The 25,401-nt window shown below is 48.4% G+C and overlaps 2 protein-coding genes across 2 annotated transcripts in view; one reads left to right on the forward strand and one right to left on the reverse strand.

The window, feature by feature from the left end:
* Nucleotides 1-8,522, forward strand: LOC142070245 (uncharacterized). Its single transcript, XM_075123800.1, has 3 exons — nt 1-1,820; nt 4,649-4,822; nt 8,490-8,522. The coding sequence occupies exons 1-3, from the start codon at nt 489-491 to the stop codon at nt 8,520-8,522; spliced, it is 1,539 nt and encodes a 512-aa protein (XP_074979901.1). The 5' UTR covers nt 1-488.
* The window catches only part of LOC142068360 (uncharacterized), a 22,476-nt gene continuing 4,655 nt past the window's right edge, over nt 7,581-25,401 (reverse strand). The window contains 6 exon segments of the mRNA XM_075123968.1: nt 7,581-10,510; nt 10,512-10,783; nt 17,603-17,729; nt 18,383-18,471; nt 24,582-24,614; nt 24,917-25,029. Of these exon segments, the coding sequence (XP_074980069.1) occupies nt 9,821-10,510; nt 10,512-10,783; nt 17,603-17,729; nt 18,383-18,471; nt 24,582-24,614; nt 24,917-25,029 (1,324 nt within the window). The 3' untranslated portion in view covers nt 7,581-9,820.

Below are 25,401 nucleotides of genomic sequence, written 5' to 3' on the forward strand. Positions count from 1 at the left end.
GGTTAATGTTTAGCTATTCCACCTGGAAGCAGGCGGGGCACACCCTGACTGTTTCGTAGAAGCAATGCACACATTGCTCTATCCAAGGACAAGGGCTAGATATGAACCATGAGAACTCGATTGTTTGGACAGCAACTGTGGGAGGCTTTCTTAGCCTGGGCTCAAGGCCTGAGAACCAGGATTGTAGTAGATAGGGGATGGTAACTAAGTATATGAATTAACGTCATACATTCCTTTGTGTAGCAGTGTGTAATGCTTAGGGGGAGAAATATAATAAAAGGAGAAGGTGGAAGGCGGGGGGGCAGAACGGCCCATCTCAGCTCACCAGCCTGTTTGCTTGCATAAAGCTGTGTTCTGTCTCATCACTGAACCGCCACAACTGGCGCCCAAACGTGGGGCCCTCAGCACTCACCTCGCCCGGCAAGGGTTTCAGACGCGTCACTCATCCGCTTCGCGGATCCCGGTGAGTATTTTTCATTGTGGTAAGTATGGGAAGCTCCCTCTCTGCTTTGCAAGTGCAACACCGCAATGAGCTGCAGTATTTGCTGCGTAAGGCTCAGCATGACTGCCCGGCTCGAGCACTTACTCTCCTGCTACAGGAGGTGCGTGCCCAGTGCCCGTGGTATCCTGAAGCCGGAAGCCTTAAGCTAGCAGACTGGGAGCGATTGGGCCAGACATTGCACAAAGAGCCTCGGGCGCCCGTGCAGGCTTTACATGCCTGGCACCTCTGCCGCGATGTGGTACAGCGTGTCGCCTCCGACAGGCCCTCCCTCGCGAGGCTGGTGATCTCACCACGCCCGTCTGCTCCTGCAGCCATCCCCCCTCCTGGCGATGCGACACAGCGTGTCGCCTCGGAAAGGCCCTCTCCAGCACCAACAGAGGGGCTGCCGATCCCGCCGCCCCCGTCTGCTCCTGCAGCCATCCCCCCTCCTGGCGATGCGACACAGCGTGTCGCCTCGGAAAGGCCCTCTCCAGCACCAACAGAGGGGCTGCCGATCCCGCCGCCCCCGTCTGCTCCTGCAGCCATCCCCCCTCCTGGCGATGCGACACAGCGTGTCGCCTCGGAAAGGCCCTCTCCAGCACCAACAGAGGGGCTGCCGATCCCGCCGCCCCCGTCTGCTCCTGCAGCCATCCCCCCTCCTGGCGATGCGACACAGCGTGTCGCCTCGGAAAGGCCCTCTCCAGCACCAACAGAGGGGCTGCCGATCCCGCCGCCCCCGTCTGCTCCTGCAGCCATCCCCCCTCCTGGCGATGCGACACAGCGTGTCGCCTCGGAAAGGCCCTCTCCAGCACCAACAGAGGGGCTGCCGATCCCGCCGCCCCCGTTCGCTCCTGCAGCCATCCCTCCCCCTGCTTCGCCCCCAGTGCCTCTATTACCACCGCCTCCCTGGCCTTCCCCACCGGAGCCGGTGTGTGATCACCCTCCCCCCGTGGGGCCCCCCGGAGGGTCATCTGCATCTGCTCAGAAGCTTTCGCTGGTGCAACAAATGGTTCACGCAGCGAAAGCTCGATCAGATCTTACAGCGGAGGAGCTGGCTGATCTGGTCTCCGTTTGCCCGGTGACCTGGCAGAATGATGACCAGGGCAACCCCGTGGGCACCTGGACCACTTTGCCATACTCGGTGGTTAGAGAGGTAAAGAAAGCAATTCGTGAATTTGGCCTGACTAGCACCTTTGTGCGTGGTCTCATTGAAGGGATGGGTACTGGGTACTCCCTAATCCCTGAGGATTGGAAAACGCTGCTGCGCATGATGTTGTCACCCAGTCAGTATGTTATTTGGCTTAGTGAGTATCGGCAGATGGCAGAACGCCAAGCTCAGGTACATAGAGAGCGCGGTATCATTTATGAGCATTTGGCAGGGGAGGGCCCGTTTGCTACTATTGAGATGCAGTCTCAACTCCCTCAGGCCGTCTTCCCCATTATTTCCACCTGTGCCCAGCATGCTTTCAAGAAGGTCCCGGATTCAGGCAAGCCTACCAAAAGCTTTGTCAGTATCCGTCAGGGTGCCTCAGAGTCCTTTTTGGATTTTACCAACAGATTGCAGGAGGCTATCCTCCGGCAGGTGGATAACACTGAGGCAGCTCACGAGCTCCTGTTAAAATTGGCAGTTGAAAATGCAAACGAGGATTGCCGCCGTGCTCTCCAGGCAGCACAAGCCTCTGGTATTTTAGAGCTCTCAGACATGCTGCGGGCGTGCCAGAACATCGGCACCCAAGCCCACAAGGCTGGAGTTCTGGCTGCCGCCCTCAGAAAAACTGGGAAGGAGGGGAAGCGTTGTTACCGCTGTGGTAAGGAGGGTCATTTTCAGCGGGAGTGCCGCTCATCTAAGGCACCAGCCCGACCCTCAAAGAAGTGCCCCAAGTGTGGGAAAGGTTATCGCTGGGCTAATCAGTGTCGTAGCGGGTCGGGAAACCGCGCGACGGGTCCCCCCCGAACCCAGGGCCAAACGGGGGTGTTTCCTACTCAGGCAATCGCTCCTCTGCCTTGGAATCCGTAGACTCTATGAGGGCGGCGACTGCTGGAAGTGCAGGGCTTGATTTGATCATGCAGGAGGACACTGACTTTCGGCTGCCAGGGGAGGTCTGTGCCATACCTACACAGGTGACGGGACCTCTCCCTGCCGGCTTTGTAGGTCTTGTTCTCCCTCGCTCACATGCTGGGAAACAGGGCTTTTTTGTCATTCCAGGGGTCATTGATGCTGATTACACTGGCATTATTAAGGTTCAGGTGTGGACTCATCTTCCACAGTCGCTCCCGCGTGGACGGTCAATTGCACAATTGATTTTAGTCCCCTATCAGGTGCCAGCTGCCGAGGATCGAACTCGGGGCGGAGGCGGCTTTGGATCGACGTTGTCTCACTCGCTGTCTCACAGCGCGTCTTCTCCACTTGTTGCTCTGACAATTTCAGTCCGCCCCTTGAAGCCTCAGTTAACACTTCTCTTAGATGATGTTCCTTTTACAGGGCTGGTGGACACTGGAGCTGACGTTACGGTGATTTGTGATCTGGAGTGGCCGGTTAGTTGGCCTACGGTTCCTTCTAAAGAATTTTGGGGGATCGGGGGTAGTAAACCCGGGCGCCAAAGTTTGTCTTGGGTCACGGTCTCTAAACCGGGAGGCCGTACCCTTGCTACTATCCGCCCTTTTGTGCTCCCTGTCCACCTCAATATTTGGGGCCGTGATTTACTTACAAAGTTAGACACCACCCTCGATATTAACATCTGATGGCCCAAAACCCTCCCTCACCCACCGTGCCCTCCGCCTTACCCTTGGTGTGGCAATCCTTAGAGCCCGTATGGATTGACCAGTGGCCCCTCCCTCTAAAAAAGCTAAAAGCACTTCATTCGCTTGTGCAGCAGCATTTGCAAGCACAGCGACTGGAGAGCTCCACAGTCCCTGGAACACCCCGGTGTTTGTTATTAAGAAAAAATCGGGTGCTTGGCGGCTGTTACATGATTTAAGGGAAATAAATAAACGCATCCAACCTATGGGCCCCTTGCAATTTGGTTTGCCAAATCCAAATTTAATCCCTCAAACCGATCAACTTTGTGTGTTAGATTTAAAAGATTGTTTTTTTTTACCATCCCCCTTTGCCCTCAGAATTAGCTGCTGTTATTTTGGCCTTTCAACCTTTTGCTGATTGTCCCTTTAATTTAATTGTGGATACCTATTATGTTTATTAGGTAATTGATCATTTACCCCTTGCCCTCATTACCCCTCAGGTTGATGCAGACCTCCTTCGCCTGTTTTTGTTTTTGCAGCACCTTTTTGCCACTTGTCATTTCCCTTACTTTGTTGCTCATATTCGCAGTCATACCCCTCTGCCTGGGCCACTCACTGAGGGCAATGCACGCGCCGGTCGCGCGTTGCATGGTCAGGTAAATTCCCTTTTTTCTGACCCCATTGAAAGCCATGCCTTTTTTCATCAGTCTGCCTCTGTTTTGGCCCGGCAGTTTCACATTCCTGCTGATCATGCACGTTCCATTGTTCGTTCCTGCCCCCACTGTGCTGCTGCTGCTCCTACTTTTTCTTATGCCGTTAACCCCCGAGGTACCGCAGCAAATCAGCTGTGGCAGATGGATGTTACTCATGTGCCACAATTCCGCCCCTATTTGTTTTTACATGTTTCCGTTGATATTTCTTTAAGTTTTTTTTTGGGCTTCCCCACAACGTGGGGAAGCCACTAACAAAGTTATTCACCATTTGCTGGCCTGCCTTTTTGTTATGGGTCGCCCCTGCCAAATTAAAACAGATATGCCCCAGCCTACTGCTCTGCAGCCCTCTCCACCTTTTGTGCCCGCTGGGACGTCCATCTTACACACGGAATCCCTTATAATTTCACGGGCCAAGCCATTGTTGAACGTGCCAATCGCACACTCAAAACCTTGCTAGATAAACAATTAAAACAAGGGGAGCTGCGTCTCCGAACCTTAGGAGACATTTAACAACAAATGCATATCCTCTTGTTTACTTTAAATAATTTAACACTGAATGCAGATCAGCAGACCCCTGCGGATCGGCATTTTCACAAATCTGAGGTACTGGAAAGACCACGTGTCTATTACTGTCAGCTGCCCGATCCACAGTGGCTGGGCCCAGTACCTCTAATCACTTGGGGTCGGGGATATGCTGCTGTGTCTCTCCCTGCAGGACCGTTGTGGGTTCCAGCTCGGTGTGTGCGACCGGCACTTAAACAACATGGCATGGCACCAGGGACTGTCGAATCCCATACCGGAGTTTCAGCTGACCTTGGAGACCGCGTTGCCCCCCGAGTCGACAACGACGGGACGGAAACGGAGGAGGCATAGCGTCCCAAGCCAGCCCGTGACATGGGGAGCTGTAAAAGCATTGGTCGCCGCAGCTCAACGAAGACTGGCAGCAGATCAACAGCCAGAGACTCCTGAGACTTTGTTTGTGGCGATTCTCGCCCAAATCACTGCTAATTCTGTGATGATTGTGTGCCTTTTGTGCCTGCTATTTCCTAAAAGAAGTGTACCCCTTTTAGATGATTATATTGCAGATGTTGAGCTTTTGGTTATTTTGTGTTTGTAATCATTGGGCTTACTTTTTGCTGCTGCTGTGTACAATGTATTCTTTCCTTGTTAAGATTTTGTAAAATTTTGCCCTGGAAAGCTCCCCAGGTTATGTCCTTGTCTGTCTGGGAGTTAAATAGCATGACAAAACAAATTGACGGCTACCATGAGATGGCCAAATATCAATAAATAAAAAACGGGGAGATGAAGGGTTAATGTTTAGCTATTCCACCTGGAAGCAGGCGGGGCACACCCTGACTGTTTCGTAGAAGCAATGCACACATTGCTCTATCCAAGGACAAGGGCTAGACATGAACCATGAGAACTTGATTGTTTGGACAGCAACGGTGGGAGGCTTTCTTAGCCTGGGCTCAAGGCCTGAGAACCAGGATTGTAGTAGATAGGGGATGGTAACTAAGTATATGAATTAACGTCACACATTCCTTTGTGTAGCAGTGTGTAATGCTTAGGGGGAGAAATATAATAAAAGGAGAAGGTAGAAGGCGGGGGGGCAGAGAACGCCCATCTCAGCTGACCAGCCTGCCTGCTTGCAAAAAGCTGTGTTCTGTCTCATCATTAAACCGCCACAATTTTTGAAAGTCAGCCCTTTTGAAATTAAAAACCCTAGTTGCAGATTTATTTTTGTTAATCCTTCCATTCAGTTTGAACTGAATTAGCTCATGATCGCTCGAACCAAGATTGTCCCCGACAACCATTTCTTCTATGAGGTCCTCACTACTCACCAAAACCAAATCTAACATGGCATCCCCTCTAGTCGGTTCAGCAACTACTTGATGAAGGAATCCATCAGCTATCGCATCTAGGAAAATCTGAGCCCGATTATTATTCCTAGCACTTGTCCTCCAGTCTATATCTGGGAAGTTAACGTCTCCCATGATCACGCAGTTTCCATAAGTATTTACTTTATGAAAAACATTAAAAAGGGCTCTATCCATATCCAGATTAGATCCCGGCACACCCCAAGCACTATCCCAGGGGAGGCTCTAATAGTTTTCTTCCCCAATATGATTTTTCCCCAGACGGACTCTGTCTTATCCATTCTATCGCTTCTTATTTCTTTACATTCTACCTCATCATTGATACGCAATGCTACTCCACCACCTTTACCTTCATTTCGGTCTTTCCTAAACAGCATATACCCCTCAATACCTGTAGTCCAGTCATGACTACTATTCCACCATGTTTCTGTTATCCTAAGAATATCTGGTTTCATTTCCTACACCAGTCACTCTAGTTCCTCCATTTTCTTACCTAGGCTCCTCACACTGGTGTAAACACATGTTAATTTTTGCTGTTTGGACTCACTCACATTCTGTAACCGATTCGGCACGATCATTCTACAGCCAGTACGACCTATTAGACTGGTATCCACACTGCCCTTCCTCCTTATATCCTACCCACAGCTGTATCCTCTCTTACTTCGTTTTCTTCCCTCTCAATGCTAAAATCCGGCGTGGAGATTACCTGGACATCTCCCAACCATCTCCCCCAAATTCCTAGTTTAAAGCTCTCTTAATCAGTTGTGCCAGCCTCTATTTCCTTCCCTACTCAGATGAAGTTCATCCCGAGAGAACTGTCCTCTGTCCATGAAGGCCTCCCAGTGGCCATACATCCCAAAGCCCTCCTTATAGCACCACTGCCTAAGCCATCTGTTGATAGTCATATTCTTGTCACACCTTTGTTGCTCTTCTCTAGGAACAGGCAGAATCCCACTAAAGATTACCTGAGCCTCCATTTCCTTAAGCGTCTTCCCCAGCCTAGCATAGTCTCCCTTAATACTTTCCAGCAAGAATCTAGCCGTATCATTTGTTCCCACATGAAGGATAATTAGGGGATTCTTTCCTGCTCCCTTTAGGATCCTTTTCAACCTCAAGTCTACATCCCATATCTTAGCACCTGGAAGACAGCACACCCTTCTATTCTCTGGATCAGCTCTGGTTCCAGGCCTGTCTATTCTTCTCAGTAAAGAGTCCTTTTGTTTTTAATAAAATTTACCTTTTTTAAGAACAGGATTGCATTTTTGGTGTCATAAGTGGTTTGTGCATGATGTTTGATTTGCTCTTCCCAGAAGGGGTGGTGGTGGCGGTGAAAGGGCTTGAGGGTACTCCACAGGGAGGAATTCCCAAGTGCTCCTTCCTGGGTCCAAGGGTGGTGGTGGTTCTTTTTGTTTGGTTGGTTTTTTTTGTTGTTTTTTGGATTTTTTTTTTTTTTTTTGCATTTGGGTGTTGGTAGCATTTACCAAGCCAAAGTCAGAGAAAAGCTGTAACCTTGGGAATTTAATACAAGCCTGGAGTGACCCGTATTCATTTTTAGAATCCTCGCGGGCCCCCACTTTCTGCACTCAGAGTGGGGATTCATCCTTGACATGAGCAATGTAGTTACACAGCCCTAGCCCCCTGTGCAGATGTCCTACATCAGCAGGAGAGCTTCTCCTGACAACATAGCCACCGCCGCTTGAGGGGGCTGGACTAATGAAGTCCGATGGGAGAGATCTCTCCAATTGGCTTACAGCATCTCTAATAGCATGCTACACCAGTGCAGCTACATTGGGGCAGCTGCGCCAACATCAGCTTTATTGTGTAGCCATCATGTCAGACACAAAACCAGAGAATCAGGACTTAACGTGCATGTATATGGAAGTCTGAAATCCGAGGCTGACGCATTCGTTGCCTCATTGGTTACCATCGTTTCTACAGCCCGAATGTCCTTGTTACCCAATCAGGCACCCAGTTTGGGATCTACAGGGAAGGAATGTCCTATGAAGCACTCTCTCTTTGGATCCAAATGGTGAAGGAGGATTGTTCTCAGTCTAACCTTGGTATCCACTGGAACTGTAATCAGTGACCCTGAACTAGGAAGTAGAGTTGTACAAACAATTTTCCTTGGATCATTGGTCACCATAGCTTCCTTTACTGGAGTGGAAACAAAGAACTGAGTGTGTACACTTTCAACCCCAGTTCTTTCCAAATCCTTGGCCTTGGGTAGGGTAAATTTACACTTCTCTGAAGTAGAATCCTTTACAAAACCACTCAAAATCTCAGTAGTGTTCATGAGGAATGGCTTCCCAAACCATACCCAGCTTTTCTTTAATTTGGTGGCACAGTTCCAGGCAAGGGATTGGATACAGGGCTGGATCAGAATCTCTGTTAGTTACCAGAGCTGGAGTTTCTATTCAAAAATTGCTATTTTTCTAAAGCTATTAGATTTCCCACACTGCTTTCATTTTATAAACATTTTTAGCACCTACAAAGGATAAATTCAACAAAAACCCCACTTCTATTTCCTCAACATCTGCATCATGAAGAGGACCATTCCCTATGCCACAGAATTAGCCAGGAGAGATCTTCTGTAGGGCCTGGGTTACACATGCTTTGGGAACCAAATACAAGGGCATTTTGCCTAGTTCAAAATCACTTACCATGGAATTTTCTCCCCAGATCATCTGTGACAATATTGCCTTAAACAATTGAACTACACTGTGATCATATGCACTTCCTTCTGTTAGTTGGGGTTCTGCTGTTGTTCACCATTTCCGAGCGGAGATTTTAAATCACCATTTTTTCTTTGTTAGCATGTCCAGTAAATTGGAGAGTTCTCTCCTGTTGACAGAACTGCACTTGAACTTTCTCCATGTCATCATGGAGGGATGGGGAAAAAGCAAGGCTGAAGTGAGAAATGATAACATTAGCAAATGGTCATTTGTCTTAAATTCTCCAATAAATCTGAGCTATAGCCTATCAAACTGAACTAATATCTAATTGGGTGACCAAACAGCCTTCAGGAAAGATAGAAACCCACATCACAGAGAGATAGAATACATGACAATGAAAGTGTCAAGTGAAATTCCAGAGCAGGTTACATTTGATTATTCAGAATCAGGACAAGAGAGTCTCCCATCACATTATCCTCTGATCCATTCAAACATACCTCACTCAACACTGTCTCAATAGTCAGTTATGTTATTTACAAAATTTTTAGTATCCTAGCATCCCCCATAAAGGGGGGGGGGGACGGACGGACAGCCACCTTGCCAGAAGAAGCTTTACCAATAGATGGAGACTGGGATTTAAACTCCAAATGATCACAGTGTGTTTGGGATCCATCTGAATTCCCCTTCCAGGTTTTTGACACTTTCATCTCCAGTCATAGCGACTCTGATATAGGATTAAAGAAGTCAAAGCATCATCTCCAAGCACAGACAACTGAGAACACTTCATCACATGACACCTTGAAAAGTGGAGGGATAGAATGTGATGAAGATACACTCTGCATGGCTCAGACAAAAGGTAACAGTTCTGCAGTGATGGGGAAGGAGGGAATCTCTGAGTCACTCCATCTCCTTGCAGTGTCACAGAGGCTGAAATGATACTTTTCCCCCTGCCCCTGCTCCTCTTCATTTAAATATAATCTGAAAAGTTCCCAATATAACTGCTCTTCAGCAGAACCCAGAGCAATGTGAGAACAACTGGCAATGATACAATTTGTATCATTGGTGACTCTAACAATAACTGGAATAGGAGGAATGGTATAAATGTGATGCTTCCTGTTTCCCTGGTAGGAAGTACACACTCGAATTACTCATGGAACAACTGAGTCGATAGAAAGAACCAATGTGTCAACCTCAAAACAGGGCGAACTGCAAAAGGCAAAAATAGACCACTCCTCTGGACAAGCTGAGGGATAATGGTGCTGCAAACAGTTCAAAGAGCTTAAAAGTTACTATTTGGGAATCAGGAAAAATATTCAAGAAAAGGAAGTACGGATAGCCCTAGAGGATTTTACGGTGTTGATCCCCCTTGCAGATTCTCTGATGCCTAACATGGGCTGACTGCCAAGAGAAGGTATTCCCACACTCACAGCATTCATAGGGCCTCTCCCCTGTGTGGATTCTCTGATGTTTAGAAAGGGCTGAGGTGTAAATGAAGCGTTTCCCACACTCATGGCATTCATAGGGCCTCTCCCCAGTGTGGATTCTCTGATGTTTAGAAAGGGCTGAGGTGTGAATGAAGCACTTCCCACACTCACGGCATTCATAGGGCCTCTCCCCTGTGTGGATTCTCTGATGTTCGGAAAGGGCTGACCTCTGAGTGAAGCATTTCCCACACTCATGGCATTTATAGGGCCTCTCCCCTGTGTGGATTCTCTGATGTTCGGAAAGGGTTGAGCTCTGAGTGAAGCATTTCCCACACTCACGGCATTGATAGGGCCTCTCCCCCGTGTGGATTCTCTGATGTTCAGAAAGGGCTGACCTCTGAGTGAAGCATTTCCCACACTCATGGCATTCAAAGGGCCTCTCCCCTGTGTGGATTCTCTTATGGGTAATAAGGTTTGAGCTGCAATTGAAGATATTCCCACACTCACTGCATTCACAGGGTTTCTCACCTGTCTGGATTCTCTGATGCTTTATATGGGCTGAAAAGTCACGGAAGCTTTCCCCGCACTCAGTGCATGTATTTTTTCCTCTTTCTCCTGAGGATTTCCTGCTGTGTTGTGGTTTCCTTCAGGTCCTTCTGAGTTCCCCGACAGGAAATACATTTATCCACTTTCTCTCCTGGTTGGTTTCCCTGCTCCTTTTCTGGTCTGGGCTGATTCTCACAGGATTTTCCCTGCTCATGACTCCTGGACTCATTCCTTTCCGATCTTTGCGATAATACTCTGTGTTTATCCACTTGCTCAGCATCTTCCTGCTGAGAATTCTGCTCTTCTTTCTCACACACCATTGCATCACCAGCTGTGATAGAGACAGAAACCTCAAAACAGGGATGGAAAGGGGAAGGCCAAACCAAAACAAATGCTTGAGAGAGGTCAAATAAAAATCAGAAACTGAACTCCCCCAAACTTTTCCCCCAAATGGAGTAGTAGGATTTTATGTTGGTATTTTATAGAATTTAGAATGAAGGATAAAGAATAAGAATGTAGCATGTATTAAATGCATTGGTGTATGATTTGATCGTATCCTGCCAGCCACCCTTTTTGAATAACAGAAAGGAATGGCCCAATGGGTCAACGAGTAGAGATCCATCAGCCAGAATCTGTGTCTGGACTGATTTCAAGGCAGTAACAGACCTTTGCGGGTCACCAATTTGTTCTAGGTTTAGCATTTTAAAATAAGTAAACGAATGCCATGATTGTTTTCTTTTGTATTGGAATTTGATGTTCCTGTTCAAAATGTTGTATGTAAATTAATTTTGTTTTGTGTGTGAATGAGAAATGTGTGTGTTAAGAGATAAGTGTGAAGGCCATAGCTGAACCAGATGTACGAGAGAGGTATGAGAGACAGATGCAAGGGCGCCGGGAGGCTGCAACACGCCCCTATTGAAATGTCAAAGGAGGGCAGATTGATGACTCAAAAGATGAGACAGGAACCTATCAATGAGGACAAGACAGCTGTGAACTAAACGAGCATGGGATAGCTCCCTGAGGGACTTGATGAAAGAACAAGATAAAGGATGAGAAGGACAATTTAAGAAAACAAGAACTCAAACAATAATTGATTACAGCATCATGGTGCAAAACTCATTGGTCCTAATGAAGGAAAATCACTATATAAACAGGGGGCCTTGCCATGAAACTTTGGCTTCACCCTGCCAAGATTTCCCCAGAGCACCGTGTGACGACCAACGTAACCCAGCTTCTCCTACCCATGATCAACCTAGCTGGCCAGTAGGTTGATCCGGACTCTGGACTGGTAACTATAGCATCAACTGGCGGGACAATGTGTGTGTGTGTGGTGTGTGATTGAATGCGTATACTAAATGTTGTATCTTCAATAAACGCAGCATATTGCCTTTTCCCCTGAAAATGATCCTGTGCGTTTCTTATAAGCATAGCAGAGTAACGCCTACAAGGTAGCTAGCTAGCACGTCTTGGAGGGACTGTTCAAATTAAGTGGTTCATCAAGAAACACTGGGTTGACAATGGACCATGGGAGAAGCTCACCTACGCTGAGTGGACTGTCATGTAAATGTGCTGTCTGGAACCTAGGTAATGGCTTCCTGCAATGACTGGGGGGAAATGGGCATGAACACGTGACTTGCCCATGTGACCTCAAACTCCATCTTGTTTTTCTAATTTTCCACAGTAAGAACAATGGGATGCCCTCCACATGGCAAAAGCTATAAAAGGCCCTGGAAACACCTCCATTTTGTCTTCAATCCTGCTTTTTACCTCTGGAGGAACTTTGCTACAGACTGAAGCTCTGAACAAAGGACTGAATGACCCATCCAAGCTGTGGATGTGTTCCAGAGACTTGACTTAAGCCAGCAGTTCATTCCATCACTGCGATAAGCCTGAACCAAGAACTTTGCCATTACAGTATGTAATTGATTCCCTTAGCCAATTTTAACTCTCACCTTTCTTTCTTTTTATGAATAAACCTTTAGATTTTAGATACTAAAGGGTTGGCACCAGCATGAGCTTTGGGTAAGATCTAAGTTGTATATTGACCTGGGAGTGGCTAGCCCTTTGGGATCAGAAGAACCTATTATTTAATGACATTGGCTGTATTAAATACTCATATGTGAATCCAGTGTTTTTGGTGGTGTTATAAGAACTGGAATGCCTGTGAAAACTGCCTTTATGTTTTCTTGTTAGCCAGTGTGGTGAAACAGGAGTTTACTTTTGTGGCTGGTTTGGTCTATTTTATAAAAGAGTAACCACCAGTTTTGTTTTGTGTTTGCCCTATTTCTCAGCAGTTTGTCCTGAATTTGGCATCCTCAATTCTGACCCCTAAGGCACGGTGACAGGGTGCCAAGGGAGGCGGCTGGGTCATGGATTTACAGGAAGTTAGATGACCCAAACTTCATACAGTATCCCTTGGGACCGCCCTCTTTAGGATATGTCTACAGTGCATCAGGAAGTCAGCCACCTTCCAGGCTGGGTCTCACACTAGTGCATTAAAAATGGCTGTGGAGACATTGCTTTGATGTTAGGGCCTCCAGCGTTATTTGTAGGGAGTCAGCATGGACTCTGGCTGGGAGGCAGCCTCCAGATGCTGTGCAGACATACCCTTAATGGGCGACATGCTAGCTTTAGCTTTTTCAAAGGGCTAACCCCTGTTTCCCTTAGAACCACAGAGTTAAAAGGAACCACAAAGTTAGTCATCTAGTCTAACCCCCTGCCAAGGTGCAGGATTTGCTGAGTCTAAACCACCAGATGGCTCCAGCCTCCTTTTGAAAACCTCCAGTGAATAAACTTCCACCACCTCCCTAGGCATCTTTTCCTACTGTTCTTCCAGTTAGGAAGTTTTTCCTGAGATCTAATCTAAATCTGCTGTCCTGTGGTTTGAACCCACTGCCTCTTGTCCTGCCCTCTGTGGCAAGAGAGATGAACTGTTCTCCATTCTTTGTATAGCAGCCCATAGCAAGGAAGACCAGCAGGGACCACAACCTGCCCCTTGGGCTACAGAGCCAGGAAAGCCACGTCCACCCCTCCGGAAGCTGAGGGCGGGACAGGAAGCGGAACTACAAAAGGGGGGACTTGTAGCTCAGTTGGGCTGGAGCTGCTGTGGAAGACAGACGCTTATCACCCACTGCCAGAGTGGGACACCGAGGAGCTGCTTGGACTGCTGCCAGAGGAATGGCCAGACCAACCAGGGTCACTGGCCAGTTGAGGTGCCGACAAGCTGATGGGGTTGCCAAAGACCACTGATCCCAGGGAAATGCAGGCCAGAGGTACCAAAACCCTGGGGACTGTAGGAAGTAGCCCAGGGAAACTAGACCATCGTCTGATTGAGTGTTGGCCTCACACTAAGTCAATGTGTTGCGGGTGGATCCCCGCTGATCCAGTGGCAGACTACACTGCCACTGTTAGGTCCCTGGGCTAGGACCCCGTGGAGTCAGGTGGGCCAGGGTCTCCCTACCTCCTGCCACCCAGACAGTTGGGTGGTAGCCTCCCCATCTTCAGCCAGGAGGCCTGTGTTGGTCTACCATCCACCGAGCTAGGATGCCAGGCTGTTTGGTGCTTGCCCTTACCTGAGCCCTAGCCTGTTTGCTGCTCGCCTTGGGCAAAGCCCCTAATTGTTTGCTGTCCCACCCTGACTGAGGGCCTGGGCTTGGAGACTTTGCAGCTCTGCCCTGATTGCAGGCCAGAGCATGGACTCTTGGTGCCCAGTCCTGCCTGAGGGCCGGGCACCACAGACTCACTATTGCTCAGCCTGGATCAAGTGGTCTGAGCTTTGAAGACTGATAATCCCCCTTAATTGATTGCAGTGCTAAGAGCATGACCGTGAGGTGGCATGGCCTCCCTCAGGGATAGACCGGGAGGCATGGCCACACATGCTTACACAGCCTTTTGAGTATTTGAAAACTACTATCACCCCCCCAACCCCTTCAACTCTTTTTTTCCAAACTAAACACACCCAGTTACATCAGCCTTTGCTCACTGGCTTGTGTTCCATCCCTTTGATCATCTTTGTCACTTGCCTCTGGAGTCTTTCCAGTTTCTCTACATCCTATCTAGTCACTCGTGACCAAAACTGGACACAGGAGTCCCCCTGAGGCCAAATCAGTGCTGAGTAGAGCATTACCATCACCATCTGTGATTTGCATGCTATGCTTCTGTTAATGCATTTGCTTTTTTTTTTTTTTTTTTTTTTTTGCATTATCATCACACTGTTGACTTTGTGTTGAGGTTGTGATCCACCACAACTCTCAGATCCTTCTCAGCAGTGCTGCTGTCATGCCAGTTAACCCCCAACCTGTATTTGTGCATTGGGTTTTACTTCCCTAAGAGTAGCACCTTACCCTTGTCTTTGTTGAATTTCATTTTGTGGTCTATAGCCCAGTTTGCAAATTTATCAAGATGCTCTATCCTCCAAAGTGTTGATAACCCCCCCCTAGCTTTGTGTCATCTGCAAATTTGATCAGTATGCTCTCTACTCCTACATCCAGGTCATTAATGAAGATGTTAAATAACAGTGGATCCAAAACAGATCCCTGTGACACCCCACTTGAGAAATCCCTCCAGTCTGACATCATTCCATTCATAGTTACTCTTTGTTTGTGGTTGTGTAACCAATTATATAGTCATTTAATGGTAGTTCCGTTAAACCCGCATTTCTCCGGCTTACTCATGGGATTGTGTCAAAAGCCTTTTTGAAGTCCAGGTCTATTTTAGCCACCAAACCAGTTACCGTATCAAAGAAGATGATCAAGCTGGTTTGTCACACTATGTTCTTAGTAAATCCATGCTGGCTGCTCTTGATTGCCCTTCGTCCTCCAGGTATTCACAAACTGAATATTTTATTCATTGCTCTAGTAGCTTCCCTGGTATTGAGGTCAGGCTGAGTAGTCTATAGTTCCCCAGCTTCGCCTTTTCCCCCTCTATAAAGATGGGCACTATGTTAACCCTTCTCCAATCTTCTGGAACCTGTCTTGTCATCTGAGTTTGCAAATTTTGCCAGATGCTCTGAGATTTCATCAGCTAATTCTGGGGTGAACAGCAAGAAAGGAGATGGCGGGAGGGCTAGCTTGGGGGATTAAGAGCTCTGTTCTAGACATTTGAGATGTTGAGCTTGAGTTGATGGCTAGCTATCCACAAGGAGTCATCAGAGGGAGGCTGAGATTTCAGTTTGGACAGAAGGAGACAGGGCTGGAGTAGAGCGGTAGATCTGTGATTGATCAGCATAGGGACAGAAGCTGAATTTGTGTTTATGGGTGAGATTTCCCAGAGATAAAGTGCAGAGGAAGAGGAAGCGACCAAGGACTGAGCCCTGTAGAACCCCCACAGAAAACCAGAGTGTGTGTGGGGGGGTGAGGAGGATCTTCTTAAATACACGCTAAAGAGTGGTTACAGAGGTAGGAGAAGAGCCAGGAAAAAGACAAGATGTCAAGAAGACGACCATGGTCAGTGGTATTAAAGGCGGCTGACGGGTCAAGAAGAATAAGGATGGAGTGCTGATTCTGAGCTTTGCTTAGGGAGAGGGCATTAGAGACTTTGGCAAAAGCATTCTCAGCGGAGAGCCCCAAATATCTGCCTCCCTGAAACCTTCCCTTCCTACTGCCACCAGATCCTTCCTGCTCCTTGGAGCAACCACTCCCCATACCCTTCCCACTATCCTCAGTCTGCTCCACTTCCACGTATCCCAGATCTCCTACCCAATCCTCCCCCTCCAACAGCACCACTGCTGGGACCTCCACCCCCTTTTCTCCATTCCCAGTCTCCCACTCCCCAGACCCACCACACTACCTGTTCCCAGGAGATTCTGCCTCTGATTCCTCACCTCCTCTTCATCCCTCCCTGATTCCCTCTAGTGTAATCTTCCACATACCTATCCCCTTCCTCCCACTACACTCAGCCTTCCCTAGCTTCTGGCACCAAACAAGCACTAGTTCCCCCATCATCTTCTCTCTTCCCACTGCTCCCTGCTCTCCTCTCCCCTCCTCCACAAGAACTCCTGAATAGTAACCTCACACTGCTCTCAGTCATTGGTTGGTGGGGTGAAGAGGACATGCTGTGGCCACTGCCTCTGAGCTACACCAATTCATCTGAGTCAGAGCCGTACCACTGTTAATTCTCAGACTATGTGTATTGTGCATTTTGCTTGCATTCTGCAGGAGTTCCTCTTCGACATTTCCCCCCGGATTCCAAAATTTCAGGGCTGAGAGCAATATTTTAAAGTGTTTTAAAATCCACTTGCAGACTCTGGCCTCTTCTGAGCTGCAAAGTTTTGTCAGCATAGCTCTGTTTGTTAGGGATGCAAAAAAACATATCCTTAATTGATAGAATTATGCCGGCAAAATCTCTCATGCAGAAACAGAGCGCCGAAAAAGTCTATTAAAAAAATGAGGACATCAAAAGCCCCCAAACTATATAAATATGGAGTACAGGTTGCCCAGTTCTGCTGCATGCCTTTCCACTAGGTGTGTGGTGGCTAAACTTAAACCTCTGAAAACCAGAAAAGGAAGAGTTAATATACACACCAACCCTAAAATGTAACCTTAACTCTGCCCCTAGCCCTGCAGCTGGCGCTAGCCACTGGGAGTGGCTCAGTATGGCTGGTGCAAAGGTTAACAAACTAACAAAGGAAGTGGAGGCTTCTTCATTTCTTGAAGTCTTCAAGTCAGAGTGGATGCCTTTCTGGGGGAGGATTTAGTCCAACACAGCATATTCAGTTCAGTACAGCAGTAACTTGAGGAAATTTTATGACCTGTGTTATATAGGTGGTCAGACTAGATGTCCTAATAGCCTTTTCTGACCATAAAATCTATGATTCTACAATAGATATGAAGGACTAAGAACATGCCCTTGTTTGTGTTGTGTTCACAGGAGGGAATCCCAGCATTTATCCGCATGCCCCCCAGCTGTGTGCACTGGGTCAGCTGTAGGCGTAACTGGATGGTGGAGGGAGTAGTTGGAGTAGCTTGGCAGAGCTGTGACCATGATATGAAGGGAGGCGCATGTGAACCCTGAGGGACCCAGTCTGCCCCATTTCAATGCACTTAATGGGCTGTTGCTGAGATAGGGCAGAGTAGAGGTGGCGTTGTGGGGGTGGTGTGAACCTTAACTTGGCATTTCCCCTTCTAATAACCAAGGGCACAGGAATCCTTACCCAGCGAGGTCACATTCTCGTAGTTCTCCTGCATGACGTCTCTGCAGAGGGCTCTTTGACGGGGGTCCAGCAGAGCCCACTCTTCCCTGGTGAAATACACAGCCACCTCCTCGAAGGTCACCGGCCCCTGAAAGAGGAAGAGTCCAACCCTCAGTGCCCACCCCCACCCCGCTCAGAGCAGCCAGGAGGCAAAACAGGAGGGGAGATAGAGATCCCCTAGTCCCCCGCAGCAGACAGAGGGGGAAGGTCATCTTCTCATTCATCACACACCTACAAGCCAGAGGCTGATACATGGGATGGGGCCCTCAGTAGGCTCCAGGGTTGGCTCCGCAATAGGAATCCCAACACGCTTCCCATTGCCAGCAGCTGAAAGGAAGGGGAGGGGTTATCTACTCTACACCCCACTGGTGAGTAACCCTTCCCCCCCCGCCATCCACTTCATATCTCATAGCAGCCTCTGGCGGGTAGGTTTATGTTCTTCCACTGGGAATCTGATCCATTTTCCCAGCACTGTCCAGTGTTCCCCCGCCAACCCCATTCTACAAATAGGGTAATTTCCTCCCCCAAACCCCTACGTCTGTTCCCGGAATCCAGGACGTGGGGTCAACAACTCCCAGCAAGTTTGTCACATGCCTTGTCCCCCTCCCTTTCTCCACCCTGGGTATTTCCTGCCCCCATCCCACCTCCAGACTAAACTCCTCCAAAGATCCCAGGCCCTCGGTATTTCCTGCCCCTCTCCCTCCAGCAGGAACCCACTAGCAACCCCGCAATAATCCCTACCTGGACTGGCTGCACGACAGCCAGTTCCCTTCCCCGTCCTGTGAGAGGCTGGGACAATCTGGAGCCAAAGGTGTGGATTACTCTGCCACCTGTCAGGGTGAGAAGGGGGACAGGGAAGATTTCAGAAGGGCCTCTAGTTCCTGTCACATCGTGATTTGCCCCGGCCCTTTCCCTGCACAAGATGTTTCTGACTCTCATGCTGGGAAAACATTCCATCACTTTATCACAGCCCAGACCCAACCCCTCCCACCAGCACTAAATCCACTGCCCTAGTTTTAAAACCCTGAGAGCAACTCCCCCAATGGTGGGGACCAGGCAGGGACAGGACAAAGTCTGCCCAGTGCTGGTGCAGGAAATGAAAGGAATTTTGCTGGTGATATTCAGCTGGAAGGCATTGTCAATAGACACAAAGAGTGGACCATTAAGTGGGGCTCACTTCTATTTTATGCATGACATTCCTCACGCTCACGCTTCAGAGTCTCAGCCACCACTGCCAGGGGTCTGGAAGGCACTTTCCCCCGCAATGTATTTTGAGAGGGTTTTTTTAATCTCCTTCCTCTGAAGATTCAGGAACAGCCAGAGAAGAAGACGAGTCAGGTTGTCAGTGACCTGGGGGGGGGTTTCAGCTTCCTCTGCAGCGTGGGGTGTGGGTCACACACTAGGATTACCCGGAAACATCTCACTTAACCATTTCCCTGCCACTGCGGGGGTCTGGGGCACTGGTGCTTCTCAGTCCCTCCTGTTCTCTGCCTGGGGCATATAACAGTCTAGTCTCCCGTGGGCTGCAAGACTTTGGTCTCACTCCAGCTGTTGTGTTTAGTGGGGGCGGGAGCTGGGTGGTGTTGGTGGCCAGTGCTAGACAGGAGGTCAGACCAGATGTTCCAATGGTCCCTTCTGGCCTTAGACTTTGACTGGATGTGGGCAGGTTTGGGAGCTTGTGACCTTCCCACCTCCCACTTATTTCTCCTTCATTTTCTGTCTTGTCTTTCCCCCTGTCCCCTCCCTCTGCCCGGGAGACTTAGTGACCAAGGATCTCCTGCAATTGCGGATAGCACTGAATGCCAGTTTGGATCCAAACTTTCTGCCTCCTCCCCGTCTCTACTAACCACCCAAGGGGTTTCAGTCTCTCTGGCTGTCATACAGGCAATGAAAGGGTTACTGTGCACAGCTGCAAAAACTGCCTAATTTCCCAGCTGAAAGAAGTAAGCGAGTACCACTTATTGCAAGTTTGGGGGGAGGGATAGCTCAGTGGTTTGAGCATTGGCCTCCTAAACCCAGGGTTGTGAATTCAATCCTTGAGAGGGCCATTTGGGATCTGGGGCAAAAATTGGGGATTGGTCCTGCTTTGAGCAGGGGGTTGGACTAGATGACGCCCAGAGGTCCCTTCCCACCCTGATAGTCTATGAACAATTTTTTTCTGACCCCTGAACATTTACTAAAAAATTAAGACTAAAACATGCATCCATGCCGAGTCTCTGTATAACTTGTATATTTCAAGAGGCTGACAGAGAATACTTGACCATAACGAACAAGGGAGTGCAGGAGTGGGGGAGTGAGATTTTCTTTGCTTTGGATCATAATGAAATGCTCAACATCTCACAGCCTCCTGCCTGCCTTTCCTGAGCCCCCGGGGGTCACAAACCACCAGCCGAGAAACACAAGCCTAGATCTTTATTTTGTATTGTCATTGACTACGACTGGAGAGAGAGGGCTACATTGTACCCAGACAAAGCATGAATGAGCCAAGTGCTATGGCATATATGGACCGACCCTGGGAACTGTTAATTCCAATAACACCCACGTTTTGAACTCTCTTCCTTACTTCACTGTGAAAAGAATATGAAAGTTCAGAAGATCTTACAATAGCAACAAGTTGATGAAAATTACGTTAAATTATTTTCAGCCATGAATGTGATGCACAGGTGCAAGAAGACCAAATGCAGAAAATTAAATGAGTCCAAACAAAAGGGGGCTAATGAGATCGTTCCGGGACAGTACCAAGAACATGCTTGGAGAACAAGAAAACATAGGAACAAAGTTACCTATGCCAAATTTGGCCTTAGGAACATGGATTTAAAAACGGGGGAGAAGGAAGAAAGAAAATCATCTATTAACTTTGCAAGTTTGTCTCTCATCACAACTCCTCCAAGGTTCCTCAACCCAAGTCAGAAGCAGCAAACTGATGATCCACGATTCTTAATTTTCATTTTTTAAATTCTATTATATCCTGTTCCTTTCTCACAAAGGCTGTAAGGGCTTGTCAGTTAAAATATATTCCAAAGAGACCCATTGCTCCACTGAGTAGTGACTTTCTTAAATGCTTGTAAGTTAAATTATTTTCTAAAAGGACCCCTCAAAAGAGCAGGATTAGTAATGAAACTTACTCTGTTCCCCGCAGGCCACTGCCTCCGTGCCTTTACTCTCTGGTGCATCGCCTTTCAATAATTCTAGCTCTGCTGAAGATGTTCCCCAGAAAGTAATTATCCCAGGGGTGAACAGGAATGTATTGGGGGGAAAATTAAGAGTCTATCTTAAATGTATAAAATCATTCCAGGAAACTTTCAAATACATGTTCAAAAAGAGCTCAGCCTTTGTATTTTGTAAAAAAACGTCTCAAGCAGATATTCAAAACCAGGAAAAGTTGTCAAAATCTTAGCGGTCTTAAAAACAAACAAAAAAAAGCTTTAAAATCAGACTATGTAAACTTAATGTCTAAACACTTAATATGACCGCAATTAAAAATGCCAAAATGAAATGACTAAAATTAATTTAATTAGTAAACAATGCAATACTTAAAAAAAGTAAAAGCAACAAAAAATTAGAGGACGAAAAAATCTTGCAAAAACTTTAAATGCTTAAGTGATATTGATGAGCTAAAATATTTAAGAGACAAGTCCGCTGAAAATATAGTGGTGCAAGAACAAAGTAACATCGCTTCACATTGTTCCACAGCTTCCAAGGGCTGGAGGCTGCTATCCCCCGTCACTAAAAGCGAATGGCTACGCAGGTGGTGTCGGAGAGAAGGCTTTGGATTCTTTGACCATAGGATGGTGCTCCAAGAAGGAGGAGTGCTAGGCAGAGACGGGCTCCACCTAACGAAGAGAGGGAAGAGCATCTTCGCAAGCAGGCTGGCTAACCTAGTGAGGAGGGCTTTAAACTCAGTTCACCGGGGAAAGGAGACCAAAGCCCTGAGGTAAGTGGGGAAGTGGGATACCGGGAGGAGGCACGAGCAGGAGCGCGTGAGAGGGGAGGGCTCCTGCCTCATACTGAGAACAAGGGGCGATCAGCAGGTTACCTCAAGTGCCTATATACAAATGCACAAAGCCTGGGACACAAGCAGGGAGAACTGGAAGTCCTGGCAAAGTCAAGGAATTATGATGTGATTGGAATAACAGAGACTTGGTGGGATAACTCACATGACTGGAGTACTGTCATGGATGGGTATAAACTGTTCAGGAAGGACAGGCAGGGCAGAAAAGGTGGGGGAGTTGCACTGTATGTAAGGGAGCAGTATGGCTGCTCAGAGCTCTGGTATGAAACTGCAGAAAAACCTGAGTGTCTCTGGATTAAGTTTAGAAGCGTGAGCAACAAGGGTGATGTCGTGGTGGGAGTCTCCTATAGACCACCGGACCAGGGGGATGAGATGGACGAGGCTTTCTTCCGGCAACTCATGGAAGTTACTAGATCGCAGGCCCTGGTTCTCATGGGAGACTTCAATCACCCTGATATCTGCTGGGAGAGCAATACAGCGGTGCACAGACAATCCAGGAAGCTTTTGGAAAGTGTAGAGGACAATTTCCTGGTGCAAGTGCTGGAGGAACCGACTAGGGGCAGAGCTCTTCTTGACCTGCTGCTCACAAACCGGGAAGAATTAGTAGGGGAAGCAAAAGTGGATGGGAACCTAGGAGGCAGTGACCATGAGATGGTCGAGTTCAGGATCCTGACACAAGGAAGAAAGGAGAGCAGCAGAATAAGGATCCTCGACTTCAGAAAAGCAGACTGTGACTCCCTCAGGGAACTGATGGGCAGGATCCCCTGGGAGAACAACATGAGGGGGAAAGGAGTCCAGGAGAGCTGGCTGTATTTTAAAGAATCCTTATTGAGGTTACAGGGACAAACCATCCCGATGTGTAGAAAGAATAGTAAATATGGCAGGCGACCGGCTTGGCTTAACAGTGAAATCCTTGCTGATCTTAAATACAAAAAAGAAGCTTACAAGAAGTGGAAGATTGGACAAATGACCAGGGATGAGTATAAAAATATTGCTCGGGCTTGCCGGAGTGAAATCAGGAAGGCCAAATCACACCTGGAGTTGCAGCTAGCAAGAGATGTTAAGAGTAACAAGAAGGGTTTCTTCAGGTATGTTAGCAACAAGAAGAAAGTCAAGGAAAGTGTGGGCCCCTTACTGAATGCAGGAGGCAACCTAGTGACAGAGGATGTGGAAAAAGCTAATTTACTCAATGCTTTTTTTGCCTCTGTCTTCACGAACAAGGTCAGCTCCCAGACTACTGCACTGGGCAGCACAGCATGGGGAGGAGGTGAGCAGCCCTCTGTGGGAAAGAAGTAGTTCGGGACTATTTAGAAAAGCTGGACGAGCACAAGTCCATGGGGCCGGATGCGTTGCATCCGAGAGTGCTAAAGGACTTGGCGGACGTGATTGCAGAGCCATTGGCCATTATCTTTGAAAACTCATGGCGATCGGGGGAGGTCCCGGACGACTGGAAAAAGGCTAATGTAGTGCCCGTCTTTAAAAAAGGGAAGAAGGAAGATCCTGGGAACTACAGGCCAGTCAGCCTCACCTCAGTCCCTGGAAAAATCATGGAGCAGGTCCTCAAGGAATCAATTCTGAAGCACTTAGAGGAGAGGAAAGTGATCAGGAACAGTCAGCATGGATTCACCAAGGGCAAGTCATGCCTGACTAATCTAATTGCCTTCTATGAGGAAATAACTGGCTCTGTGGATGAGGGGAAAGCAATGGACGTGTTCTTCCTTGACTTTAGCAAAGCTTTTGACACGGTCTCCCACAGTATTCTTGCCAGCAAGTTAAAGAAGTATGGGCTGGATGAATGGACTATAAGGTGGATGGAAAGCTGGCTAGATTGTCGGGCTCAACGGGTAGTGATCAATGGCTCCCTGTCTGGTTGGCAGCCGGTATCAAGTGGAGTGCCCCAGGGGTCAGTCCTGGGGCCAGTTTTGTTCCATATCTTCATAAATGATCTGGAGGATGGTGTGGATTGCACCCTCAGTAAGTTTGCAGAGGACACTAAACTGGGAGGAGTGGTAGATACGCTGGAGGGTAGGGATAGGATACAGAGGGACCTAGACAAATTGGAGCATTGGGCCAAAAGAAATCTGAGGAGGTTCAACAAGGACAAGTGCAGAGTCCTGCACTTAGGAAAGAAGAATCCAATGCACCGTTACAGACTAGGGACCGAATGGCTCGGCAGCAGTTCTGCAGAAAAGGACCTAGGGGTTACAGTGGACGAGAAGCTGGATATGAGTCAACAGTGTGCCCTTGTTGCCAAGAAGGCCAATGGCATTTGGGGATGTATAAGTAGGGGCATTGCCAGCAGATTGAGGGACGTGATCGTTCCCCTCTATTCGACATTGGTGAGGCCTCATCTGGAGTACTGTGTCCAGTTTTGGACCCCACACTACAAGAAGGATGTGGAAAAATTGCATAGAGTCCAGCGGAGGGCAACAAAACAAAACGATTAGGGGGCTGGAACACATGAGTTATGAGGAGAGGCTGACGGAACTGGGGATGTTTAGGAAGAGAAGAATGAGGGGGGATTTGATAGCTGCTTTCAACTACCTGAAAGGGGGTTCCGAAGAGGGTGGATCTAGACTGTTCTCAGTGGTACCAGATGACAGAATAAGGAGTGATGGTCTCAAGTTGCAGTGGGAGAGATTTAGGTTGGATATTAGGAAAAACTTTTTCACTCTGAGGGTGGTGAAACACTGGAATGCGTTACCTAGGGAGGTGGTGGAATCTCCTTCCCTAGAAGTTTTTAAGGTCAGGCTTGACAAAGCCCTGGCTGGGATGATTTAGTCAGGGATCGGTCCTGCTTTGAGCAGGGGGTTGGACTAGATGACCTCCTGAGGGCCCTTCCAACCCTAATATTCTCTGATTCTCTGATTCTATAAAAGGGTTATTGGTCTGAAATCTGCCCATGACCCGTCAGAGACAGACACGTACCCGTGTCACTTCCCAGCTCCAGTCGCAGCATCTCTCGGGGAAGGAGAGGAAGAGAGAGGAGAGAATTCAGGCCCTCACTTTCCTGGGGAGGTTCCCATTCGTTATTAATGTAACTGCTGTTAACTATGAGATGGTGACAGAGATCTGAGGCTGATAATGCAGCCACTGGGGAGAGAGCCAGCCCCACAGGGCGACTCCCATGGGGAAGGGCGACTCGCGGAGCTGGGGCTGCGAGATGGAGCCTGGGGTCAGTGACATCCCGAGAATCCCCGACTCCTCCCCAGGGCCAGGGTCGCTCTAACCAGAGGATACACCACCCCCAGACTCCCACTCACCTTTGAATCCCAGCAGCCCCTCCTGCAGGACGGCACTTTTCAGAGAGAAATCACTGAGTCTCCTCTCCAGCTCCCCAAACCCCGGCTCCGGCTTCCAAAACGCCCCGTCCTCCCTGCCGGGGAAAGGAAGAGCGGTGAGAAATAGGCCTGATCCCCAGACCCTGAGCCCAACAACCCCCAAACTCCAGGAAACCTGGATCTGAGCTTTGTAGCCCGAGATGGTCATTGTCACGGTGAGTCACCCGCCCTCAACCCTGGGCTCTCCAGAGAGATGGGAAGTGGGGAGACACCAGAGCAGGGAACGGAGACATTCTTCAGGAGCTTTCTCCGGGACGCTCTGGCTCTGTGGGGTGCTGAGCCACCTCCCACGCTGGTTTACTGCAGTAACAAGGGGCACCAGCACTGGGATTATGTGGAAGGGGAGGAGAAAAAGACCGAAGCCTGGGCAGGTCCTACATGCTGACAGTGGCCACAGACAGAGCTCC

The sequence above is a fragment of the Caretta caretta genome, chromosome 28, assembly GCF_965140235.1.
Source record: "Caretta caretta isolate rCarCar2 chromosome 28, rCarCar1.hap1, whole genome shotgun sequence".
NCBI classification, from domain to species: Eukaryota; Metazoa; Chordata; order Testudines; family Cheloniidae; genus Caretta; species Caretta caretta.

Excerpts from the sequence above, each read along its gene's own strand:
- LOC142070245 (XM_075123800.1), top strand. The coding sequence starts at position 489 with ATGGGAAGCTCCCTCTCTGCTTTGCAAGTGCAACACCGCAATGAGCTG. Across the intron at positions 1,821-4,648 it reads TGGCAGAACGCCAAGCTCAG|GACCGTTGTGGGTTCCAGCT; the intron begins GTACATAGAGAG and ends CTCTCCCTGCAG. Across the intron at positions 4,823-8,489 it reads ATAGCGTCCCAAGCCAGCCC|ATCATCTGTGACAATATTGC; the intron begins GTGACATGGGGA and ends TTTTCTCCCCAG.